The following is a 23,869-nucleotide window of genomic DNA, read 5'->3' on the forward strand; positions in this document are numbered from 1 at the left end:
AGGTAAATGAATGTGTAGAACCAAGGCCGAAAATGATGTAATGGAGCGTAGTGATCTTCCAGCTTCTTTGTCATTTGTAGAAGCAATAAATCATGTTTAGTAGAGAGAAAAGGACCCATTGAAGTGAATTTTCCTATTGAAGGGCATAGAGCTAAATATTAATCCTAATAGGAGTTTCAGACATGAATCCAGAATGGTTTGTTGCCACTTTCTATACAGGTCTGATATTTTTCAAAATGGGGGCATAAAATGAGACATTCATCTATCATTGTTCCAAACCTGGGATGCTAAGAAGTGGCCTAGGATTTACTACTTTATTATCATTTAAATAAGAAAGATGATCTCATTAATGGTAAGTATAAGCAGGGCTGTCCCTGCCCCATATCTACCCTTTATAGCCACCTTTCTCAGAGAACTAACTGCTTAAATCATAAAACTGAAAACCTTTCTGAGAGCATTATGTGTTGGTACAACATGTCAACTGATATAAAACACCCATCTCTTCCTGAATGAAGCAAGCCAAAGGATCAAAGGCAGACAGATCCATGTTGTATCGATCAGGAAGCTCATATGATTTGGGGGGATGGGGTGAGGAGAAGGAGGTTCTTTTTCTAAAAAAAAAATACCAAAATTATGAAAATAAAACTAAATACAAAACTTTGGAAGGGGCATGTACAAATAAGGGGCCCTAAAGCTTCACAGTCAATCCACCTCTATTAAATAGGTAATGCCTTTGGTCATATACAGATTATACATGGAGCATTGCTGTTCCCTAAAGACTAAGAAAATGATTAAGAACCAACACCTTACCCAAACGAGGCCATCTGAGGGGAGCCATGTTTGGTCAATGCATGGTCATATATCTACAATGTATTGATCAGAGTCTTAACCTAACCACTGATATGAAAAAGAGTATCTCATGAAAAATTCTCTTTACAACTTAAAAAAATAGGCAAGGATTAAATTACTTCTTGCTTATCCTTTGAGTTTCCTTCACTTTCGCTCACATTTAATCATTATGAGAACTTAAAACTAAGTTTTGAAATAGGACTAAAATGTCTTTAAAGAAACATGAATTAACTCAACCTTGGATTTCCTTGATCATTAACTCTCCTTCTAGTAACAAAAGACAAAAAATTTAGGAACAAATCTCAATTATTTTCTTTTGGTGGAAGAGGTACCAAGTAGGTACATATTCTGTAGGCTACAGACCTACAATCTAAAATAAGAAAGAAAAAGAGAGAGAGAGAGAGAGAAGAAAACAAGAGAAAAAATATTTCCTATATGAGATGGGTTAATGATGCTCCTTTGGAAAAACAAACACATGAGCAACCTGGAAATTCAACGTATAATATTTGGTAATGTTAGAAACACTTCTTACCCATTTTATTAGAGAAGTTGCCTCTGATTCACAGACGACTTAAGTCAATTAAGATGCACTCATAATTAGGCCACGAGAAAACAACTAAAATTGCTAACTACTCACCCTCCTGCAGCAGCAGCATGAAGGCACGTTCTTCCAAATTTATCTGGGGTGTCTATTTCAAAGCCTGCAGACAGCACGTGCTCATTACTAAACAAGGATACTATGCTATACTTTTGTCCTAGTTAAACCACAAGAAACATTGCAGAGACAGAAAAATCAGTTAGTAGAAAAACCAGGACGCAAGCCACTGTAGTCAGAAAGAGGTTGTCATGGAAACGAATGGTAACTGCTCAAGCTTGGCAATTTTATAGGAAGAACCGTGAAGTCAAGAAGAATTTATTTTCACATTCAGCCCTGGGTGAGCTGCAGCCCCATATTTCAATCCCAGGATAAAAATTTATGAAACCAATTGGAGATAAGTAGGGCAATAGACAGGCAGACAGAGCACATGGAGAAAACATGGGAGGCACAGGAGTAATCATAACATGCTAGAAGAGATATTTTCTTAAGCGCATTATTAGCTTTCAGTTGGTGTAAGATTTGGGAAACGTGCTTTCATGCAGGGGTTATTTTTAAGCATGCCAAAAGCAGTGAAAGCAGAATCAACCGTAAGTAAAGAACTTAAAGGGATAAAAAAAGCCTCTGGGACATCTGTTGAATTAATTCATAAACAATCTTTGCCTTGCAGACCTCTATCACCTTTGAAAGCCAGGAACTTCTTAATACATGGAGGTTGGCAGAATCATTGTTAAGAAAGATTAGCAAAGCTCCAAACCAGAAAGAATTTCTTGGTTCCAAATAGGCCCGCATTAAAAAAATAAAAATAAAACCTAGTTGGAGGATTATCAACCACAGTGATTTTTCAGAGCCCACGGAGTGGGATGGTAATTTAACATTTCTACTATTAAAAGGTAGGGGATTTGGCCTTTTTTCTTTGTTGAAGAATATGAAATGTTACATCACCAATTTAAGCCTGAAAGATGTCTTCTCCTCCTACGACAAACTTCCTGTAAGCTATGGCCATCCCTGCCTGCCTCCCACTCTGGATCACCGGAGTTCTAACTTGATAAACAGGCAAGACTCTCACTCCAGGGCAGAATACTGACGTTCAAACAATTTCATCACCACGAACTGCTGGAAGCTGTCACATGCAGGTAGCTGTGGACACAGCTCATCCTGCCAATCAGATCATGAATGACACGAAGCACAGGCAGCCACTCACTCTGACCAGACACCTGAAGCTACACGGCTCATTTACAGGACACATTATGCGTCATCTGTGGTATGGAGTTACTTACCCGAGGACAGTAACTTTCTGCAGCAGTCAGAGTGAGCATTGAGGGCAGCTAAATGTAAGGGGAACATGCTATGGATTCCACACCTGAGGAAGAAAAAAGCAGAGCAGCTCATGATTATAGATCTCCTGATACACGCAGAAGAGGGTGACCTTTCTAGAAGGTCTCTGATGAAAATCAAATCCATGAGACCTTGCTTAGGGTCTCCTGGCTGAAATAATTATGCAATCATCTCTACTTTAAAACAATAAAATCCTGGACTTAAACCACAGTGAAAAATCCCATAACAATAGAAAAATATATTTTTTAAGAAAACATTTCACATAAACAGTGACTCTTAGCATTTAAAATTAATTTCTCTTTTATTCTTTCAGCTTAGCAATTTTATGTATCATTCACATTCATTCATTCATCTATTCAACACTTTATAACCATCAGATACTTTGCTAAGTGCTGGAGAAAACAAGACAAGAAGCTGACCAACTCTTAACTTTGAAAAGCAACCTGTTTTATTCCTTGAGTTGATAAACAAATATTTATTGTTGACCTACTATGGGTTATCTCTTTGCTAAGAGTTAGTGATGGCTGTATTATTAGAAATAAAATTTTGGATGAGAATAAAAACTAATGTTTACCTTTGACAAGTGAAACTTCATCTTTCTGGTAGCCTTTTATATTGCACATTTACCCACATAAAAAAAACCAGTCACAAAATAGTTAACTTTAACCTTACATATATTTCATAAATCTAGCATATTTTCCCTAACAGTAGTACAGAAAGAAACCAGAATAGGACTTCTTAGACTGACCCCTACCATAACACAGTCCCTGGAACAATCTTCTGAGGGACAGGCAGTGCTTTCTGCCCTTGGAATTAAAGCCTCCTCCTCCTGCCCATCACTTCTCAAACAAGGACCCAAAGTCAAAGTCCTGTGCTGACTCATAATTCAAACCATACAGCATCAGCAGGCAGTTCCTGTGTACTTAAAAGCACGTTAGTGATCTTGTCTCGTAACATCTCATTTCATTCCGACAATGTACTTCAGATTTTTTAAATCCACAGCATAACATACGGAGTACAGGCTGTCTATATCTACACCTGCAGCATGAGGCATCTAAGTTTCTTCCCCGGCAGCAAGTGGCCTATTTCCACATTCTATATTGAATAAAAAACACATACGACTTGAGTTTGCTAAGCTTCAGATACACGAATTTCATTTTCTACATAGAAAAGTTATTATGATGTGCATGAATTTGTGAAAGTATATCTATGTTCACAGATAATTCATCGTATTTGGCGTTCTGCAACATCTGAGTCTGCCAGCAATTAACCACCTCTCTCTTTTCATCAAAACTTCTATTTATTGATGTTTTTGTTCGGTCTTCCCTCTGTTCATTTTCCTTTCCCTATATGGAGATTTCCAACCCAGTGTATATAATAGCTGGCATCCATCAAGGGATGCAATTTGCCCGTCTTCCGGGCAGTGTCTTGTGGAGGAGAACCGCTTGTAATTGCCTCTCTCATCATTTACAAAAAAAAATTTCTGAAAAGCAATTGCATCAGTGACAACCTTGATGCTTATGAAAAGGAAGAGGGAGTTGGGGGATGGGAAAGAAGCTTTTTATTTGTGCTATTTATATTGCTCCCTTCTGATGCCAATGAAACATACTAATTTTTTTGATGTATAGCCTATTTTAAAAGGTCTTTACTAAATGGAACTTAAAGCTAATAAGATTTTACCTAACCATTTTATCTGTTTTGAGGAGTCAAGGCAAAAATCTATGATTAAACATTGCTGGATGCTTGCAAGAAAAAAATGGATAGGACATTTTCTAGAATCATTGTGAATTCCTGTAAGAACATGACTAAATCAAGGAGTGGATTTTTAAAGATTTCTTTGAGTCTTCCTCATTCTTTACATGTATGTGTATGTGTGTGTAAAAATATAAATAGTTTAATAATATCAACATACATACATAAGTATACCCATAATATTTATGATATAGTTTATATAGGTACATAAAATAGTTACCTTTATATTAAACAATACAAGCAAATGACTTAGGGAAAATAGTATCAAACTATCATAAAACAATTAAGAAAAACATAAAAAGTATAAAAGTTTAATAGACTCAGTGTTATAACATATTCCATAAACTTCACTATTAATACTTCTAGCCAAACTTAACATTTAACCCCATTGTCTTTAGATAATTCACCACACTTTATATTAGCTAACAATTTCATTTTTTTCTGCATCTACTTATAAAACTGAGAAGGCAAGCAAGGCAGAACTCTAAAAGGCCTAGCAAAAATTCTCTTTGATAAGACCCACAAACAATAAATGCTGAAGAGGGTGTGCAGAAAAAGGGAGCCCTCTTGCACTGTTGGTGGGAAATGTAAATTGATATAGCCACTATCAAAGACAGTATGGACATTCCTTAAAAAAAAAACTAGGAATAAAACTACCACATGACCCAGCAATCCCACTACTAGGCATACACCCTGAGGAAACCAAAATTGAAAAGACCCATGTACTCCAATATTCATTGCAGCACTATTTACATTAGCTAGGACATGGAAGCAACCTAGATGTCCATCAACAAATGAACAGATACAAAGGTGAGGTACATATATACAAGGGAGTATTACTCAACCATAAAAATGAATGCATTTGAGTCAGTCCTAATGAGGTGGATGAATCTAGACCCTATTATACAGAGTGAAGTAAACCAATGAGAGAAACAAATATCGCATATTAATGCATATATACGGAATCTAGAAAGATGGTCCCAATGAACCTGTCTGCAGGGCAGCAATGGAGATGCAGACATAGAGAACAGTCTACTCATGGACATGGGTGGGTGGGGGAAGGTGACGGTGGGACGAAGACAGCAAGTAGCCTGGAAACGTGTCCACCAGCATATGCAAAACAAGCAACGGGAATCTGCTGCGTGACTCAGGGAACTCAAACCAGGGCTCTGGTTTGAGAGCCCGCTAACAACCTGGCGGGGTGGGGAGGAAGGCGGGTGGGAGGGAGGTCCAAGAGGGAGGGACACGTGTACACCAAGGGCTGATTCACGCTGATGTATGGCAGAAACCAACGCAGTACTGTAAACCCATCATCCTTCAGTTAAAAATAAGTTTCAAAAAACAGATAACAACAAGGACCTACTGTATAGCACAGGGAACTATATTCAACCTATAACGGCAAAATTCTGAAAAATATATATACAACTGAACCACTCTGCTGTACACCAAAAGCATGGTAAATCAACTCTACTGCAATAAATTTTTTTTTAAAAAATGAAAAAAATCCTCTGATATATTCCATAGTTAACAAAAAAGTCACTACCTCAATGTAGGAAATACATTAATTTAGACTCAAGTACTAGTACTGGTATTCAAACAAATATGATGTGCCAGTTCAAATAGAAAAACTAAGTATCAGGTGAAGATGGCAAGAAAATAAAAATAGAACTCAGAATTTCTGAATCACTTCAGAAATGATTCACGCATTACAAATAAAATTTCTCCTTTGTTGTTATGAAATAAGACTGCTTACAAAGAAAGGATCCTAAAACCTTTAGCAGGAAACTTAGGATTTGACTGTCCTAGTCAAATGAGAAACATCGCTCTGACTTCATCAGGTATACATCAAGGAAGATCAAGAAATAAAGATGTCAGATAACACTAAACTTAACAGTGCATATATTACAGGAAAGGGAAGACCAATTCCAGTTAATCTGCTACATTTATTTGACCAGTCATAAAATTAATGGTACACATTTGTATTAGCTATTTCTAATTTATCTGTTAGCTGGGTCTCCTATCCAGTTATTTCAGAATAAATGAGGCCAGGATAAATTGCAGAGAGCCATCAGAGGTGAGGACAGGGCTTTTGCACCATTAGAATATCAGGTCTTTTAAGTTTTCCCCTTGACCCAGGAGGACATGGCTGTCCCTTTCCATATCCACGCCTTTCTAGAACCTTCCCTTAGGCCATATGCTTAAAAAAAACACTGTGGTTAAGGTGATAGGGTGAGAACCTTTGGGTTTCAGTCCTAACTTTTCCATGTGTTAGCTATTTGGACTTTGGCAAGTACATAATGACTCCCTCACCTTTATATAAAATAAAGATAATAATGGTGTCAATCTTATAGAGCAATTGGAAGGACTAACTGAGATAATGTACATAAAGTGTTAAATAGGATATCTGACCCACGGTTCCCTTGCAATTATTATTTGCTTAGCTGGATAATCAGCAGTCTGTGAGTTTTGAGGTTGTAATAACGTTGTACTTCCTTAAAAGCCAAGAATGAAGTGTGACCAATAGCATTTCTGGTCTTTCTGTGTTTCAAAATTCTTACAGATGAACCTACTTGCAGGGCAGAATAGTGATGCAGACGTCGAGAACGGACATGTGCAGGTGGGGGGTGGTTAGCTGAGAGGGGACTGACATATATTCACTACCATGTGTGAAATACACAGCTAGTGGGAACCTCCGTATAGCGCAGGAAGACCAGTTTGGTGCTCTGGGTGACTTAGATGGATGGGCCTGGGGATCAGGGCGGGGGCCGGGTGGGAGGGCCAAGAGGGAAGTGCTACATGCTCACATGTAGGTGATTCATTTCATTGTACAGCAGAAAGTGACATAACATTGTAAAGCAACTACATCCCATTTAAAAAAATCCTTTACAATGCTCACCTCTCAACTCTCCCAGGAAAGGTGGGATTGGTTTAGTTTTACCCACCAAGTGGGTGAGACAAAAACTGATGATTTTTGATCATCAAATGATTTTATGATGCTTATTCAAGTGATCAATGTTAGTAATTTCAGTTGTGTCCAACTCTTTGTGGCTCCATGGACCTGTAGCCCACCAGGCTCCTCTGTCCATGGGGATTCTCCAGGCAAGAACACTGGAGTGGGTAGCCATTCCTTTCTCCAGGGGATCTTTCTGACCCAGGGGTCAAACTCAGGTCTCCTGCATTTCAGGCAGATGCTTTAACATCTGAGCCACCAGGGAAGCCCAAGTCAAGTGATCAAACCATAAAATAAATCTCTTATTAATTTTAATCTATGTCATTATCATGCACCACTAAGTTACAGGCACTTGGCCTGACTGACAAAAAAGAAGCCTGGTCCTTGCTATTTACAAACTGCAGACATTTTCAGGGGTTCCTTTTGGATCAAAGTCCAGATACTCTAACATGGCTACAAAGCCCCTTCTGTATCTGACTACTGCTTAACCTAGATGTGTTCTTAGGATCTTTGAACTTCTGTCCATTCCTCTTGGAAGAGCCCTGGGTTTTCACATGCACGCCCTCCTCCTGAAACTCTTACAACTCAAACTCTTCTGCTTCTCATGGTATTTCTCAAACTAGTCGTTACATCTCTAGGGGTTGCTGGAATATCTTTGGGCTTTTAAGAACTCTCTATGACAATTTTAGATCGTCTTTCCCTTTTGATGAGAATCCAAAACAGACGGCATGAAAGCATATGTTAGTGCATCTAAAAGGCCACCTTATCACCACACACCTCTGCCAAATTTCAGCACTGACATTTGCATGATGCTCAGGATCACAGCTGTGCTGTATAGTACTACTTTAATTGGCAGGTGCCAGTGAGAGTAAAGGTGGACTTCATAGAAAATGAAATGTCTGAGTCTAGGAAGGGCAATGATAACGTAGCACAGTGAGTCTCCTGTGTGCACAGAAATGGCAATAGTTTGAGCAAAGGTTTCTGCGCCATGTGACAGGTCCACTGCCCACCACTTTAAGTCACTGCAAAACCTCCACTTCCATAGGTAAGTACTGGATCCTAAAAACTCAGCATCTTAGTCACCAGGACCACAATTCCGAGCAAAATGCTAAGTATCAATCACATCATCCATTACATGGAGAGGCAGCAAGCCTCCTGCCTAAGGAGCTGAGGCTCCAGATCCAGGTGATCAAGGATGGTGTCCTAGTTCCACCCACCGCTCTGTGACCTCAGAAAGCTAACTAAACCTCCTTTACTTCACCTGTAAGATGGCCATAATCACAGCACTTACCCTAGGGGGTTGTTGTGACAGTAAATGTAACCTCTCCGCGTGGGGCCTAGCATAAGGAAGAACTCATGAGCATTTGTTACTGTTGTCCTGTGCGGTTATGGTGAACGCTGTGGGTTTCTTTTTGTATGTATTTTGTAATTTTAAAAAATTTATTGCTATATGAGAGTCAAAAGCCTTAGGGAGTCTCTATTTAGTCTTATGTTTACACATATTCAAACATTTTAATAAAAATATTCCAAGCAGATGCTTAGGACCTGAAAGACTTTCAGTTACATAAGTAATTGCTGCTTGTCCTATGAGTTAACCATCCCTCTTCTGGAAGCTTTGCTGGTCCTGCTACATACATCCCATATATGTTCCCCTCTACTCCAGAGGCACCTGGCAGTTGTTCTGCCATCAAACTTAGCATGCATGACTGTCACTGCCTATTTAATTCTTGCCCTGGAGAAGGAAATGCAATCCAATCCAGTATTCTTGCCTGAAGGATTCCATGGACAGAGGAGCCTCGTGGGCTACAGTCCATGGGGTCACAAAGAGTTGAACATGACTGAGTGATTCACACTTTCACTTTTGCGTTCCCCACTTCGACAGGCTGTAAACTCCTCGGCAGCAGGCTCTGTGACCCCAGAACCTGACAGTGGGTGACACTTAACAAGCCATCAGCAGATATTCAGTGAATGTAAGAATATCAGAATCAGTCACCTGGAAATCTATAATACCACTAATTCTGCTACAATTGAGGCAGAAAAAGCAGTGAGAGTTTAATTGATAAGATGGAATATAAATTAAAAAATCCTGGAGACAAGCACCCCAAAACTAACAAAGTTAAACAAGAAAACACCCAATGGCTTTGATACTACATAAAGTTGCATAAGCACCGAGTCACCCTGCAGAAACTGACAAAGTTCAGAGAAACAAAGAAGAAAAACAAAGAATATTTAATCAAGGCCTGAAAATAAGATGTAAATAAATTCATCAGAAAGTAACGACTATAGAACTTGTCATAAAGAGATCTGTAAAAATACATTGGCCATATTGTTTATGAATTAAAATGGGTTATTTTCATAAATGCTCTTTTTTCTTCACTTACTTACAGAAGGAAAGGCCTGTTTTTCTCCTCTTTAATGAGCTACCCTAGATAAATCCACAAGGAGACCAGAGAACAGTGACTTCCTGGGGAAAAGTGAAAGTCGCTCAGTCATGTCTGACTCTTTGTGACCCCATAGACTATACAGTTCATGGAATTCTCCAGGCCAGAATACTGGAGTGGGTAGTCTTTCCCTTCTCCAGGGGATCTTCCCAACCCAGGGATCGAACCCAGGTCTCCCACACTACAGGCAGATTTTTTTTACCAGCTGAGCCACAAGGTAAGCCTAAGAATGCTGGAGTGGGCGGCCTATCCCTTCGCCAGCAGATCGCCCTGACCCAGGAATCGAACCGGGGTCTCCTGTGTTGCAGGCAGATTCTTTACCAACTGAGCTATCAGGGAAGCCTAAGCCTTAAGCAAATTCAACCATCAGTTCTCCTGTCCCTTCACTTGGATATTTTCTCTTTAGGTGATTTCCCTCCCCACGCAACATACACACTCACTCACACACACAAACACACACACACCCACACACACAGTTGTTGCCTTAACGAACCACTGTTACTGAAGGAAGCATGTCTTAACCCCAGAGAGCTGGGGCAGAAGGAAGCAAATGTGGCTCTTTGAGGCTGGGACAATGTTCCCCTGGCCAGTGTCCCCAGTACGGTCAGTAGAAAGAAAGGTTACTTGACCAACAACGTCATTCCTAAGGCATTTTTGCCACATAGTTTGAGTTTGTACAAATTGAGGGCAAAATAATCTCAAGGAAACAGACTTTGTGCTTACTGCGTTAAATGTGGATTTTCAGAAATTTTAAGTATTGAGCACTGCTCTTTCCAGGAAACTGAGCTGCTGCTTTAGACTTGCAACCTTCCGGTCGAACAGGTCCTGTGACTTGAAGCTGATTCCTTTCTCTGCTGAGACAACCCACTGTTCTTGCTATTAGTATCCATCAGTGTCTCTCCACCCTCAGTCTTGTCCTTAGCTTGAGAACTGCATTTCTTCTCTGCACACTCGCAAGAGGCTGCCAAGTGTTTCTAGTCTGGACCACTTCCAGTCTGTCTGGACTGCTATTAGAGTGATCTTTCTTACACACAAACAGCATCATTAGACACAACCTACCCTACACATAGTTATAATTCTTTAACAACTTCTGAATGCCTCAGAATGGTATCCAACTCCTCAGCAAGATGTGCAAGGTCCTCTGAAATGTGGTTCTTCCTGCCTTTCCACCTCATCTCTTTCCACTCCCCTAACATGCTAGATATTATGAAGCAATAATAAATAATAACATAATAAATTAATAATTAGTAGTTAGCATTTATTGATAGCTTACTATGAGCCAGGCACTGTTCAAAGAGCTATTAAGTTGGATTATCTTGTTGAATACCTTAGCAGATGCATTTAGATAACTCACACACAGATCTTAACACATACTGGAGAGCTTTACTAGTAATTAAGTCCTTTAAACCTCATAACAAACCTATGGTAGATACTATTATTACTCCCATTTGCCAAATGAGGAAATCAATGTGCAGACAGATTGAGCAACAAGCTCAAGGTCACACAGCTCACAAATGAGGCAGCTTGAGCTGGAGCCCAGCCAGTGCCCACTAAAGGCTGGGTCTCCCACCATGATACAATGCAGCCTTTGGCAGAGCATGGCACCATCACACCCCCTCCACCCCACCAGGCCAACTTCCACTCCACTAGACCACCCTGCCCGTGGGAGCTGTATCTGTTCCTGCTTTCCTTTCTGCTTGGGACGTCTGCCACTCTCTGCTCTATTCACATAACTCCCATCCTTCAAAGTCTACCTAAAAATCACCTTCTCCTTCAAAAAACTGTGGCCACCTTTGAGCTCTCTCCTTCCTGTCTATACCCTATGGCATATTATTGTCTATACCAAATATTTTGCCATTAAAGTTCTGTTTCATTTTGAACTTTGCTAAATATGATCTTGCATGGTTCTTCGTCTTAAGTGGATTTTGGGCCTCCAACAAAATTATGAGCTCCTGGAAGGTACCAACCAGGTAACGTGTACCTGAAATTTCCCACAGCACCCAACATTGCAATGGATTCATATAGATGCTTCACATATTCTTGTTGAATTGAAGTACAAAATGAAGTCAGGTCCCTCTTCCCTATGTGGCAGATTTATTCAATTGCACGGTATAACCATATCATTAAACATGGGTTATTAACATATGCAAAATGGTACTCTGAATAAAATCTGAGTTTGCCCAATTATGCTTTATTTTTCCTGCTTAATTAACACTGCACATTGGAAAAAACAGAAGAATATTAAAAAAGAGAGATTTAGGAGTAAAGTTCAAGTTCCCTTAATTAAAACCACTGAAATAGGCCTCTTTCTGATATAGCTGAAAAATAAAATTGGTTCTTCCTTGCAACTGTCATTAAAAATCACTTAATTTAGTTCAAATTTAATTTGTGTTTAGCATAATGGCGCAGATCTACCTTAACCTGGAGAAACAGGATCTATCTACAGCATGGCGGAACCCCTTTGGCAGTACTCCCACGTGTGGCAATTAATCCACTGTATCTTTGCTGTAACCTACTTGGCTGCATCAGCTCCGCTGGTTATTAAGGTGTTAATCAAAAGCTCATGGCCGTATCTTGCAGCTACGTGAAGAGGAGTGTTACCATCCTTATCCACACAGTCAATTTCACCTCCTGAAAGAGACATTTTAATACAGAATAACATAAGGATTCATGTGGACTCAGATAATATACTCACACTGACCAAATGTTGATTTCATTTTTATTCTGTGCATCTCTGTTCTCAAGGACAAGAATGCTTTTTAAGGGAACAAGTCACCATCTGAAGTTGTAGTATTATTAAATCTGCATGGAAGGAAGTCTAACAGAAATGCTTTTTAAAAACCTTTCCACATTGTATTATTTAAGAATCTAAACTCTTACAACTAGATTCCCTCTCTAAATAAACAATGTAATCAAATTCCATAAAATGCATCTCTGAAGACATATTCAGTTTTAATTTTACTTGCTGAATTAAAGACCTATGTAAATCTTATGCTACAGCATAAGAACCAAAGGAATAGAGTTCAAGAAAAGATTTTATGTAGTTTGATTATCTAGTTTAAAATATGATGACTAAAATGAGTAAAAGCATAAACTATAAAGTATCCATATTTATAAAAACTATCACATTAATTACCTACAGTTCCTTTAATAATATAGTAGTTCCATTTTATTTTATTGTATATTGCCTCCTTTTCCCCAAATTCTTATTTTACTATGTCTCTTTATTTCTCTCCCCTTTTCATATATGTGAAAAGACATATAATATGTAATAAATGAAATACAATTAGTCTATTAATTTATTTAAAGAACCATTTAGAGATAAGTTAGACATCATGGATTTCACCTCTAAGAAAAAAGACAATCTCCCATATAACCACGATACCATCATACACTATAACTATCATACCCAAAAAATTTAACAGATACCATAATTTTGTGTAACATACAGTGTGTATTTCAACTGTCCCCAAAAATGTGCTTTATAATTGTTTTTTTTTTAATCCAGGATTCAATCAAAGATTCTGACAGCATTTAGTTGTCACATCTCTTTAGATTCTTATCATCTAGAACAATCTTCCTGCCTTTTATGTATGTAGGTATCTCTCAAGTTATTGATATTTTTAGAGACTAAGCCAGGAGTCATATAGGATATAGTGCATTCTGGTATTGTCTGGTTATTTCCTCCTTATCAGATTCAGGCTAAATATTTTGGCAAGAATATCCCAAAGTTGAAATGCACTTCCCATCCCACCTCCACAGCACACACATAACATCAAGCTAGTCCGTTACTGGATGATATAAATGGAATTACTTACAATGGGTACAGGCTGTCAGTTTGGGAAGATGAAACAGTTCTGCAAATGGATAGTGGATACGGCTGCACAACTATGTGAATGTACTTAATGCCACAGTACCATATGCTTAAAAATAGTTTAAATGGTAAATTTAATGCTAAATGTATTTTACTACAATTTAAAAAAAGAGCCTTGATTACTTGGCTAAGGTGATGCCTGCTCACACTCTCCTCTGCAAAATGTCTTCTCCCTTTTAATAATCAGCAAAAGATTTGTGGGGGATACTTCCAAACTGTGCAAATATCCGCTTTCCCAACAAAGTTTCCCACAATGATTTCAGCATAAACATGGAGCACTCTGTTCAAAAGTTATCTGAATTCTTTATTCTGTGTGCTTCTATTATCAATTCGATACACAGCCTCATTTGACTGTGGGCTTCCCAGGTGGCGCTAGTGGTAAAGAAACTGCCTATACAGGAGACATAAGAAATGTGGGTTCAATCCCTGGGTGGGGAAGACCCCCTGGAGAAGCGCATGGCAATCCACTCCAGTATTCTTGTCTGGAGAATCCCATGGACAGAGAAGCTTGGCAGGCTAAAGTTCATAGTGTCACAGAGTTGGACACGACTGAAGTGACTTAGCACTCATTTAACTTTGCCTTCAAATATTTTACTGGCTCTGATTTAACTTTATTAAATACATAAAACATGTGCTTCAAAAGTCTATACTTTTAAAAAAGCCTCAATTTCTATCCCACTTCACCTTCAACCATATCCTATAGTAATTAACCATTTTCACTAGTTTTCGTTTATGCTTTCTGTGTTTCTCTTTGTAAAAAATAAACATTCTTTTATGCCATGCCTTTTGTTCCTCCCCACTTAACAATGTACCCTGGAATTCACTCCTAGAGATCACTTCTTTGGATATCTTCCTCATTTTTGTATGACTTGTTTTTCATTGCAAGGATGTATTAGTTAAGTAAGCCAGTCTGGTATAGATGAACATTTAAGTAGCAAAAATAACTTTGCTATTATCAGAAATGCTGCAGTGAATAACTTTAAGCAAATATTGTTTTGTATTTGTTGAGTGCATCTTTAGAATAAATTATTAGAAAGGGGATTTCTAGGTCAAAGAAATGAGTATATGGTTTTATTAGATTTTGCCACATATCCTTCTCTAGGTGCTGTACAACTTTGCACTCATGTGAGCAATGTGTAAGAGTTTCTTTTTCTTCAGTCTTGCCAAGCTTTTGAATATATTCCATGTAACGAGTGAAAACCGGTTTCTCACATTGTAGTCTTTATTTATATTTCTCTTGTTAAGGAAGTCGAGAATCTTTTCATATATTAAAGGGCCATTGTTTATCTTTTTCTATGAACCATTTGTTCGTGACTTTTGCCCATTTTTCTAAGTGTGTGTGTGTGTGTGTGTGTGTGTGTGTGTGTTATAATCTTTTTATTCCTTAATTTTTAAAGGTTCTTAAAAGAGTTGGGAGATTACCCATTTAGCAGTAATACTTGTTACAAATATTTTTGTCCTAGATTTTCTTTGTCTTTGGTGTTTTATGCTGAAAAAATTGTTTTATAATTTCTTTTATTGTATTTAGATTTTGCATTGTGGTTTAAAAAGTTTTCCCCACATCCTAGCAATACAGAAACTGACCCAGGTGAAAGTATTTGCTATATGCATTACTGATAATCAAGTAAACTTTCAAGTATTTTAAGAGCCTCTGAAAATCAAGGAATAAGGAGGAATTAAGGAGAGGGAGGAATGGGGAGTGACTGCTAAATAGGATGAGGTTCTGGGGGGCAGATGATGACAATGTTCTGGAACTAGACAATGGTGATGACTGTAAAGCCATGTGAAGATACTGAGATCCACTGAATCACACACTTTAAAATGATGAGCTCCTATAGTACATGGAATTTATATCCCAATCATAAAGGAAGGGCCTGAGGAAAGCTAGAGGGAAGGGGAGGGAGTAAAGGACAGAGAGCACACCACGGAGAAAAACACACAGTGTGTGCTCGAGCTTACGGAAGACCGTGTGCACGTCCGCTTTCAATGAGAGAGAGCACCTGAGATACTGGGGCACCAAACACAAACTAATCTAAGAGTTCATTTCCTGACTATCCTGCTCATAAACAAATCTCTGCATAATTAAGGAAAGCAATTAAGTTATTGAATTATCAGCTCATGCTCTGAGATATCAGGTATTTTCAGTCAGTTCAGTTCAGTCGCTCAGTCATGTCCGACTCTTTGCAACCCCATGAATCGCAGCACGCCAGGCCTCCCTGTCCATCACCAACTCCCGGAGTTTACTCAAACTCATGCCCATCGAGTCGGTGATGCCATCCAGCCATCTCATCCTCTGTTGTCCCCTCCTCCTCCTGCCCCCAATCCTTCCCAGCATCAGGGTCTTTTCAAATGAGTCAACTCGTCGCATGAGGTGGTCAAACTACTGGAGTTTCAGCTTCAGCATCAGTCCTTCCAATGAACACCCAGGACTGATCTCCTTTAGGATATGAAGATCCTTGGATCTCCTTGCAGTCCAAGGGACTCTCAAGAGTCTTCTCCAACATCACAGTTCAAAAGCATCCATTTTTCAGTGCTCAGCTTTCCTCACAGTCCAACTCTCACATCCACACATGACCACTGGAAAAACCATAGTCTTGACCAGACGGACCTTTGTTGGCAAAGTAATGTCTCTGCCTTTTAATATGCTGTCTAGGTTGGTCATAACTTTCCTTCCAAGGAGTAAGCGTATTTTAATTTCTGGCTGCAGTCACCATCTGCAGTGATTTTGGAGCCCGAAAAATAAAGTCTGACACTGTTTCCACTGTTTCCCCATCTATTTCCCATGAGGTGATGGGACCAGATGCCATGATCTTAGTTTTCTGAATGTTGAGCTTTAAGCCAACTTTTTCACTCTCCTGTTTCACTTTCATCAAGAGGCTTTTTAGTTCCCCTTCACTCTCTGCCATAAGGGTGGTGTCATCTGCATATCTGAGGTTATTGATATTTCTCCCGGCAATCAGGTATTTTAGAGTAGGTCAAATCTTCAGCTTTACCTCATTATCAATTATATTGAACTAAACTAAGCTGATGTTTTAAAACTAAAATATATCATTTTAAGATACTAATACTATAATGTTTGGTTGTGTATCTAAACTACACATACACATTTATACATTCCAGAATAAGAAATACAAAATCCTGAGAAATGTAAATATTCTATAAATGGCTTAGATCTAAAAAGATATTAAACATTTACTTTAAATAACATTACTGAGAAAGTAATTTTCTCATTGTAGAAAATTTAGAAGATGCTGTAAAATACAAAAAAGAAAACAGAAGTCATCTATAAATTCACTGATTATTTTGAGGTAATCAGTATTAATATTCTGGATATTTCCTTTCAGTTGTTTCTGTGTATGTGCATTTGTGTGTGAAGACATTTCCCATGGTTACGATCATAGAATACAAAGAGTTTTGTATCCTGACTTCCCCCTTAATATTACATCACAAACACTTCCCATGTTATTAATTTGTTTCATTAAAATAACTGCAAATCTCCATGATTTCAGTATTTAGAGAATTTACTTAGAAAGGCCCCCATTACAAGGCATTTAGGCTATGCCCAATTTTGCCACCAGGAAAAACACAGGAATGAACATAATTTTACATCATTTTATCCACATTTCAGATTATCTCCTCCAGCAGCGTTTTCAGAAGCAGTACTACCAGATTGGAAGTATGAGTATTTTTAAGGCCCTTGATGGACACTGGGAAATTGCTTCTGAGAAAGTCTGTGCCCATTTGTACTCCCGTGAGCAGTATATGTGAGAACCAAAAAGAAGCCATTGAAAGTCTTTTCAGATCTAAGGAAAGAACATTAACTTCTAGGCCACAACACTATCTCTTATGATATGACCATTATAAAATCTTCAAATAATAGCTGCATGGCCCTTCCTTCTAATGAATCCTACTATGATTTATAAATCCCCTAAGATTTATTTCCAACAAACAATATTCTTTCTAGCCAGGTATGTTGGTAAACCAGAGTTAATGAATGAGATTCTTTCCTAAAAAGTGAAATAATTACAAATATGTGTGGCCTTTGTAGAAGGGGAAGATGTTTAAAAAAACTCCAATTAGTACATCTGTTTACATAGGATTTAAGATGTTTCACTCCACAGCCAAGACTTCAGCATGTGCCAATAAATGTACACATTTGGATTTTGCAACTTAATAGCTGTTCACAAAACAGTAATCCCTTTTTGACTTTGTGACAGAGAAATATAAATGGCAGCTTGAATACAAATGCTGATCTTTCCTCAAATCTTTGTTTCTGCAGTAAAGTACTGATTTTTAAAACCAGTTGCTCAAATATATAGACTATGATCATTTCCATAAAAGTAATTACATATCTTTATATGTACATTTTTAAATACATGTAAAAAATCTGGACATTTCATCAAATTGTCAATAGAAATTATTGGGTGGGATTAAGGAGACACATTGATGGGGATCTCTTTAATAATTTAATTTTATTCTATAGTGAACATGTATTCATTTTATTGGAGAAGGGAATGGAAACCCACTTCAGTTTTCTTGCCTGGAGAATTTCATGGACAAAAGAGCCTGGCAGGCTGCAATCAAGAAAAGTAATAAAACAAAATTAGTTACTGCAAACTTTTCAGTTCAGTCGCTCAGTCGTGTCAGACTCTCTGCGACCCCATGGAGCAGCATGCCAGCCTTCCCTATCCATCACCAATTCCCAGAGCTTGCTCAAACTCATGTCCATCGAGTCAGTGATGCCATCCAACCATCTCATTCTCTGTCGTCCCCTTCTCCTCCTGCCTTCAATTTTCCCCAGCATCAGGGTTTTTTCCAATGAGTCAGTTCTTCCAATCAGGTAGACAAAGTATTGGAGCTTCAGCGTCAGTCCTTCCAATGAATATTCAGGGTTGATTTCCTTTAGGATTGACTGGTTTGATCTCTACTGCAAACTTTTAGGGACTCAAGAAATAGCTCACAATAATTTAAATTTAGAAGCATCCAATTTAGATCATTTTTATGCCCTGGGGACAGGCAGCCACTTGGTCTGCATGGATACCCCAGAGCAATCAAGGATACAGGTACCCATGTGAGAGCTGCCCACAGTGGTCAGCCTAAAAGGTCCACCTACGGAGCAGATCGAAGAGTGGAACCTCAAAAAAATCTTTGTCCTGGACAAACACTACATTGCTCATGTCCTTCTGAGCAAAGTGTTAGGGGCTCCATGTTTATCAGCCTCAAATATTCCAAAAATAAGACAGGAAAAGAGAAGAGTGAAAAATACTGGAAAGGATGGTCTAGGGGATTTGAGCTGATAAAGTTTCTTTGTTGTCACTACCATTTTATAAGTTAATTTAAAACTGTAAAAATATGGGTAATTATCTTTAATTGTGCTTTAAAATATACTTCTGGAAAACATCATAACTTAGTAGGAAAATAGAGACTATTTGTTATTCAGAAATATGTTCAGGACCTCTAGATGAATGAATTTCTATTTTCCGGTCACTCCCAAAGCTTTCCATTTTCATTTGAAAATCTTTTAACAGTTGCTTGGAATTCAAATATCTTTACTCTTCATTTGAAAGTTGCAAGTTAAATGTTGGTAATCCAGCATTGATAATTAGTGAGGAAAATAAACATTTGTGAGTTTAGACACAGGCAGAGCATACAGGAAGAGATGATTTATGCAGCACTATCCAGGCATTCATCTGAAATTAGCTTTTCATTGCACAAACAAGAATAGTCATCTTATTAAGTTGCCTTGGAAAGGCTATGAGACCAAATATAAAAAATCTCACAATGAATCATCCTAAACTATCCCTTGGCTCTTCCTTTTCAAACTCTATTTATTTTTAAAGCTTCTATGAAAAAAAAAAAAAAGCATCATTTTGAACTTTTGTAACCTGCTGGGCAGCATCTAAGGCAGCTGCTTGTGCAAATGGCTGGATCAAATGCCTTCTGATATCAAATTATGTCTTCATTTAATTCTTTCCCTCTCTGGTTCTGACAACACAGCTTCAGATAACAAACAATGTGACTGAACAGCAGAGGCACTCTTTATTTATTAACTTAAAAAAGAGTTTTTAAAAGTGATCACCTTACCAAAACTGAATGATTGGGGGGGCAGGTGGGGAAGGTATTATAAAGACTAATAGCCCTGACCAGAGAGCAATCAGAGAAGCAGAGAAATGCTGCAAAAAGTCCAGATTATCAGAGCAATTTAACAAAACAAACACCAAGCATGTCCCTCAGCAGGTCTCAGGACCAAGTGGTGTCCCCATGGGGGATGGGCATTCGGGGTCCTGCCGTGTAGGGGTCCGCTCTGGAGGATGGACACCAGGCCCTGGGGGTGTGAGTCTCTGGACTTTTCCCAAAAGGAAATCAACAAAGAGGAGGAAAGAAAAGAGCTCCTGTTCTTGTCCCTAAGGGCTTTTTTTTTAATGTCAAATGGAAGAACTCACAGTTCTCACATGTGTAACAAATGCAAAGAATTGTTGGCTGAGAGAAGAGAATGCCAAATTATCCTTTTACAGGGATGACTCCATGCCAAATACAAGCAACTCTTAAATAGAATTCAACTTTTAAAAAAAAATTTTAACATGTCATCATTCATCCAGATAACACATTTATAAGTGAGTGTTTGAGAGTTCAGTCTCCAGTGTTAGTCTTCCTGAGTTCTAATCTCTGTTCCTCAACACATGTGCCAGGTGTCCCAACAAAAGTGACCACCTCTCTGCCTCAGTTTCTTCATGTTTGAAATGGAGAAAATAACAGCACCTCTTTCTCATGGGGGTGGTTGGAAGGATTTATATGGAGTGCTTAGTCAAGTGTCTGGCACAATGTGAAGAACATGCAACCATTATCATTATATATAATAAGTTATATACTATAACCACTATATTTTCAGTATTTTAGGACCCTGGACTCCACTCAACCCACAGAGCAAGATGCCAGGCCAGCCAAGAATAGGCTCTGAGACAAGCTCCTTGATCACAGAGGACAAGACATAGGGTCTTTTTCAGGTCTCATCCCCACTCAAAAGTCTAGCAAGAATTCTAGTAGAGAGGGCACAGAAGTTTAAGTTCACAGGGATGGTTTGTGAAGAGATCAAAGCAGCCAGCGCCGCCCCAAGCCTGCTTTAAGCACTTTAGCATGACACAGGTCTGGCCCACAGAGATGCACCTGCAGGAAGGCAGTGCTTACAAGGTGAAAAGCTGCTCCTTCTCTGGTCTGGTCACTAGTGCTTGAAACTGCTTCAACAGGGAACAATGCTTTTTAATGCCATCAAGCTAAAGCCCAGTGATTATATTCACATTAAATTTTTATTTTTAAGGCAGTGGACACTGTTTCTGAAAAACAATTGAGAAATACAGTGGGATGAGTCGTTGTTGTTTAGTTGCTAAAGTTGCTAAGTCGTGTCCAACTCTTTCGCGACCCCATGGACTGACTGCAGCCTGCCAGGCTCTTATGTCTATGGGATTTCCCAGGCAAGAATACTGGAGTGGCCCGCCATTTCCTTCTACAAGAGTGGGATGAGGAAAGTGTGCAAAGGAGAGATGCCAGGGGCCGTCCCCACCTCCCTTTATTTAGAGAGAAACAAAACAAAGTGGTTTTTCAGTAAAGTGAATGTCAAAGGCATACCATGTATTTCAAGCTAGAATTAATAGGTGTTGTGCAGTTAATTTTCAATTACCTGTATTTGCTCACTGGAAATTTGCTGGGATTGCTTTTCTTCTATAGTTTCACTGAAGTGCTTATAAATTTCCTGTGTTTTACTGCAGATATTTTGCCTCCTTAGCATAATTCCTCTGCATAGTGTCAAATGACTTCAGTGCCTAAGACATAATCTGTGCATGCTAAGTCACTTCAGGCATGTCTGACTCTTCGAGACCCTGTGGACCGTAGCCCGCCAGGTTCCTTCGTCCATGGGGATTCTCCAGGCAAGAATACTGGAGTCGGTTGTCGTGTCCTCCTGCAGGGGATCTTCCTGATAATACCACTAATGCTTCAAGTGTATGCCATCCAATATTCTTACAGATGACAGGAAGATGGGTCTAAAAAACTGACTAATGTCTGAGTTTTGAGATCTAGAAATGTGGGTCAACTAAAGATAGTTTAGAAACTGCTGAATTTATGTGAAATGTCAGCAAAAATCTGAACTAAACCTGTTTGTTTGTTTTTTTTTCCAAGTGTCTCCAAGATTAGCTAAGATAACAGAAGTTGTGCTGGCAAAGTCAGTGCACTCCCCAATTCTGGCCATCACCCTCTAATAGGAACATGAATCGTGATGTGAAGTGACACTCCCTAGTATCTTGGCTGCAGAGACTCAATGGTTCAAACACATCTTTATTGTAAGTCTGGAATATTGCTAGATTCAGTGACTTTCCAAGGTCTCTAACAAGCCTGTGATTTTATGATCCTTTATATCATGTATGTACCCGCTTTTCTGTTGAGTCATCTCATTTTTCTTACCTTTGACCAAGTAGCTTAATGAGTTTTAACTTATGAAACTATGGTGGGTTTGAAAATTTAAAAATAATTCAACTTTGCTGTTAGAAAATGCCTGATACTTATCTTTACTAGTTTTTGAGTAAAACATGCAGGATCTTAAGCCTATATATCATTTCCAGTTTCAAAACTCAAATGTTCTTTGAATAGGAATTGACTACAAAACTTATGGTTCTATGTCCTTTTTCCTAAGCTGGGTGGTGATGACCTGTCTGATAAGGAGCTTTTAGCCAAGTTCATCAAAGGATAGTATAAATCCAAGCTTAATAAACACTAACAGAGCATTGTATTTCATATTCAAATAACTGACAGCCAAACTCAAGTCACACCAAGAAACTGTTCCAGTAATGACACTGTAGCAGAATCTCTCTTACCATTCTGAATGAGGGTCTGCGACCGTGTGAACCTTCCGTGGACGGCTGTCATGTGAAGCGGACTTTTACCATCTTTACTCTAAAAATTGAGAAAGAGAGAAAAAAACAATGGGCAAGTAACACCAATCTGAAACATTCCGCAATTCCCAATAGAGTGTATATGGTATTGCAGGTTTCTATCTGACATCACATTTTTTAAAAAATTAAGCATAGTTCATTTACAGTGTTGTGTTGGTTTCAGGTATTCAGCAACGTGACTCAGGATATGTATATGTTTTCTTCTTCAGATTTCATTTCCATTATGTGTTGTTATAAGATATTGAATATAGTTCTCTATGTTATATAGTAGATTCTTACTGTTTATGTTATATATAACATCACACTTTAAAGAAGCTTGGAGAAATGAAAATTATTCTAGAGAAGAACTGCAGAATTTTTAGTTACACTGGCAATTTTTAAACTACCCTGGTTTAAACTGAGGAAATCATCCAAAATGTTTTTTCATCTCCTGTGGTCTACTAATAAAAGTTTCCTTCAAGGAGGTTTTTTTTTTTTCAAATTAATGAAAAATTGAAGTATAGTTAATATACAGTGTTGTGTTAGTTTCCAGTGTACATCAAAGTGATTCAGTTATACATATATATGTATACATATATCTTTTTCATATCTTTTCCATTACAGTTTATTATAGTGTTTTTTCAACTTTTGTCTGTGGTAAATTAAAAAAAGACAAATGATGTATTAACTTGTTTGGTCCTCTTTGGCCTAAAGATGACTAAACTGCTATAAATCATTGCAATTTTCAAAACTGACCTGAAATCCTCCACCATTATCTACATTTTAATTCCACAGAGGGAAAAGAAAACATTTCTTTTTATTATCACAATAAAGAAACATTTACCCCACTTAACTCATTAGAAATCATAGGATTAAGATATGCAATAGTTTAGCAAACTGCCATTTTAAGGATCAGCTGGAAATGTACTGAATTTATACACCACCTCTTTATCACTCAAGTTATGATGGCATTCTCTGATATAGGTTAAGGCAAAACATGGAAAATGTACAGAGTCTACCCACTAGTCAGCACTGCACCAAATACCAAAGTTCTACACTTTTAATTAAGTAATATTTGTTTATAGAATTTTCTAAAAACAGTAATACCCATGAAAATATTAGTTACTTTAGATACAAAGTATCCCCAAC

General features: G+C 38.2%; 1 protein-coding gene across 7 annotated transcripts in view; it reads right to left on the reverse strand.

The window, feature by feature from the left end:
* ANKRD44 (ankyrin repeat domain 44) overlaps positions 1 to 23,869 on the reverse strand; it is a 311,038-nt gene that overhangs the window by 88,141 nt on the left and 199,028 nt on the right. For 5 of the 7 annotated variants that reach the window (XM_070458494.1, XM_070458489.1, XM_070458492.1 and 2 more), the window contains exons 9-12: positions 22,664 to 22,742; positions 12,442 to 12,556; positions 2,725 to 2,807; positions 1,487 to 1,604 (exon numbers count right to left, since the gene is read on the reverse strand). In XM_070458494.1, the coding sequence (XP_070314595.1) occupies positions 1,487 to 1,604; positions 2,725 to 2,807; positions 12,442 to 12,556; positions 22,664 to 22,742 (395 nt within the window). The remainder of the gene's footprint in view (positions 1 to 1,486; positions 1,605 to 2,724; positions 2,808 to 12,441; positions 12,557 to 22,663; positions 22,743 to 23,869) is intronic. The other 2 variants (XM_070458495.1, XM_070458490.1) reach the window with 1 other exon arrangement.

The sequence above is a fragment of the Odocoileus virginianus genome, chromosome 30, assembly GCF_023699985.2.
Source record: "Odocoileus virginianus isolate 20LAN1187 ecotype Illinois chromosome 30, Ovbor_1.2, whole genome shotgun sequence".
In the NCBI taxonomy this organism is placed as follows: domain Eukaryota; kingdom Metazoa; phylum Chordata; class Mammalia; order Artiodactyla; family Cervidae; genus Odocoileus; species Odocoileus virginianus.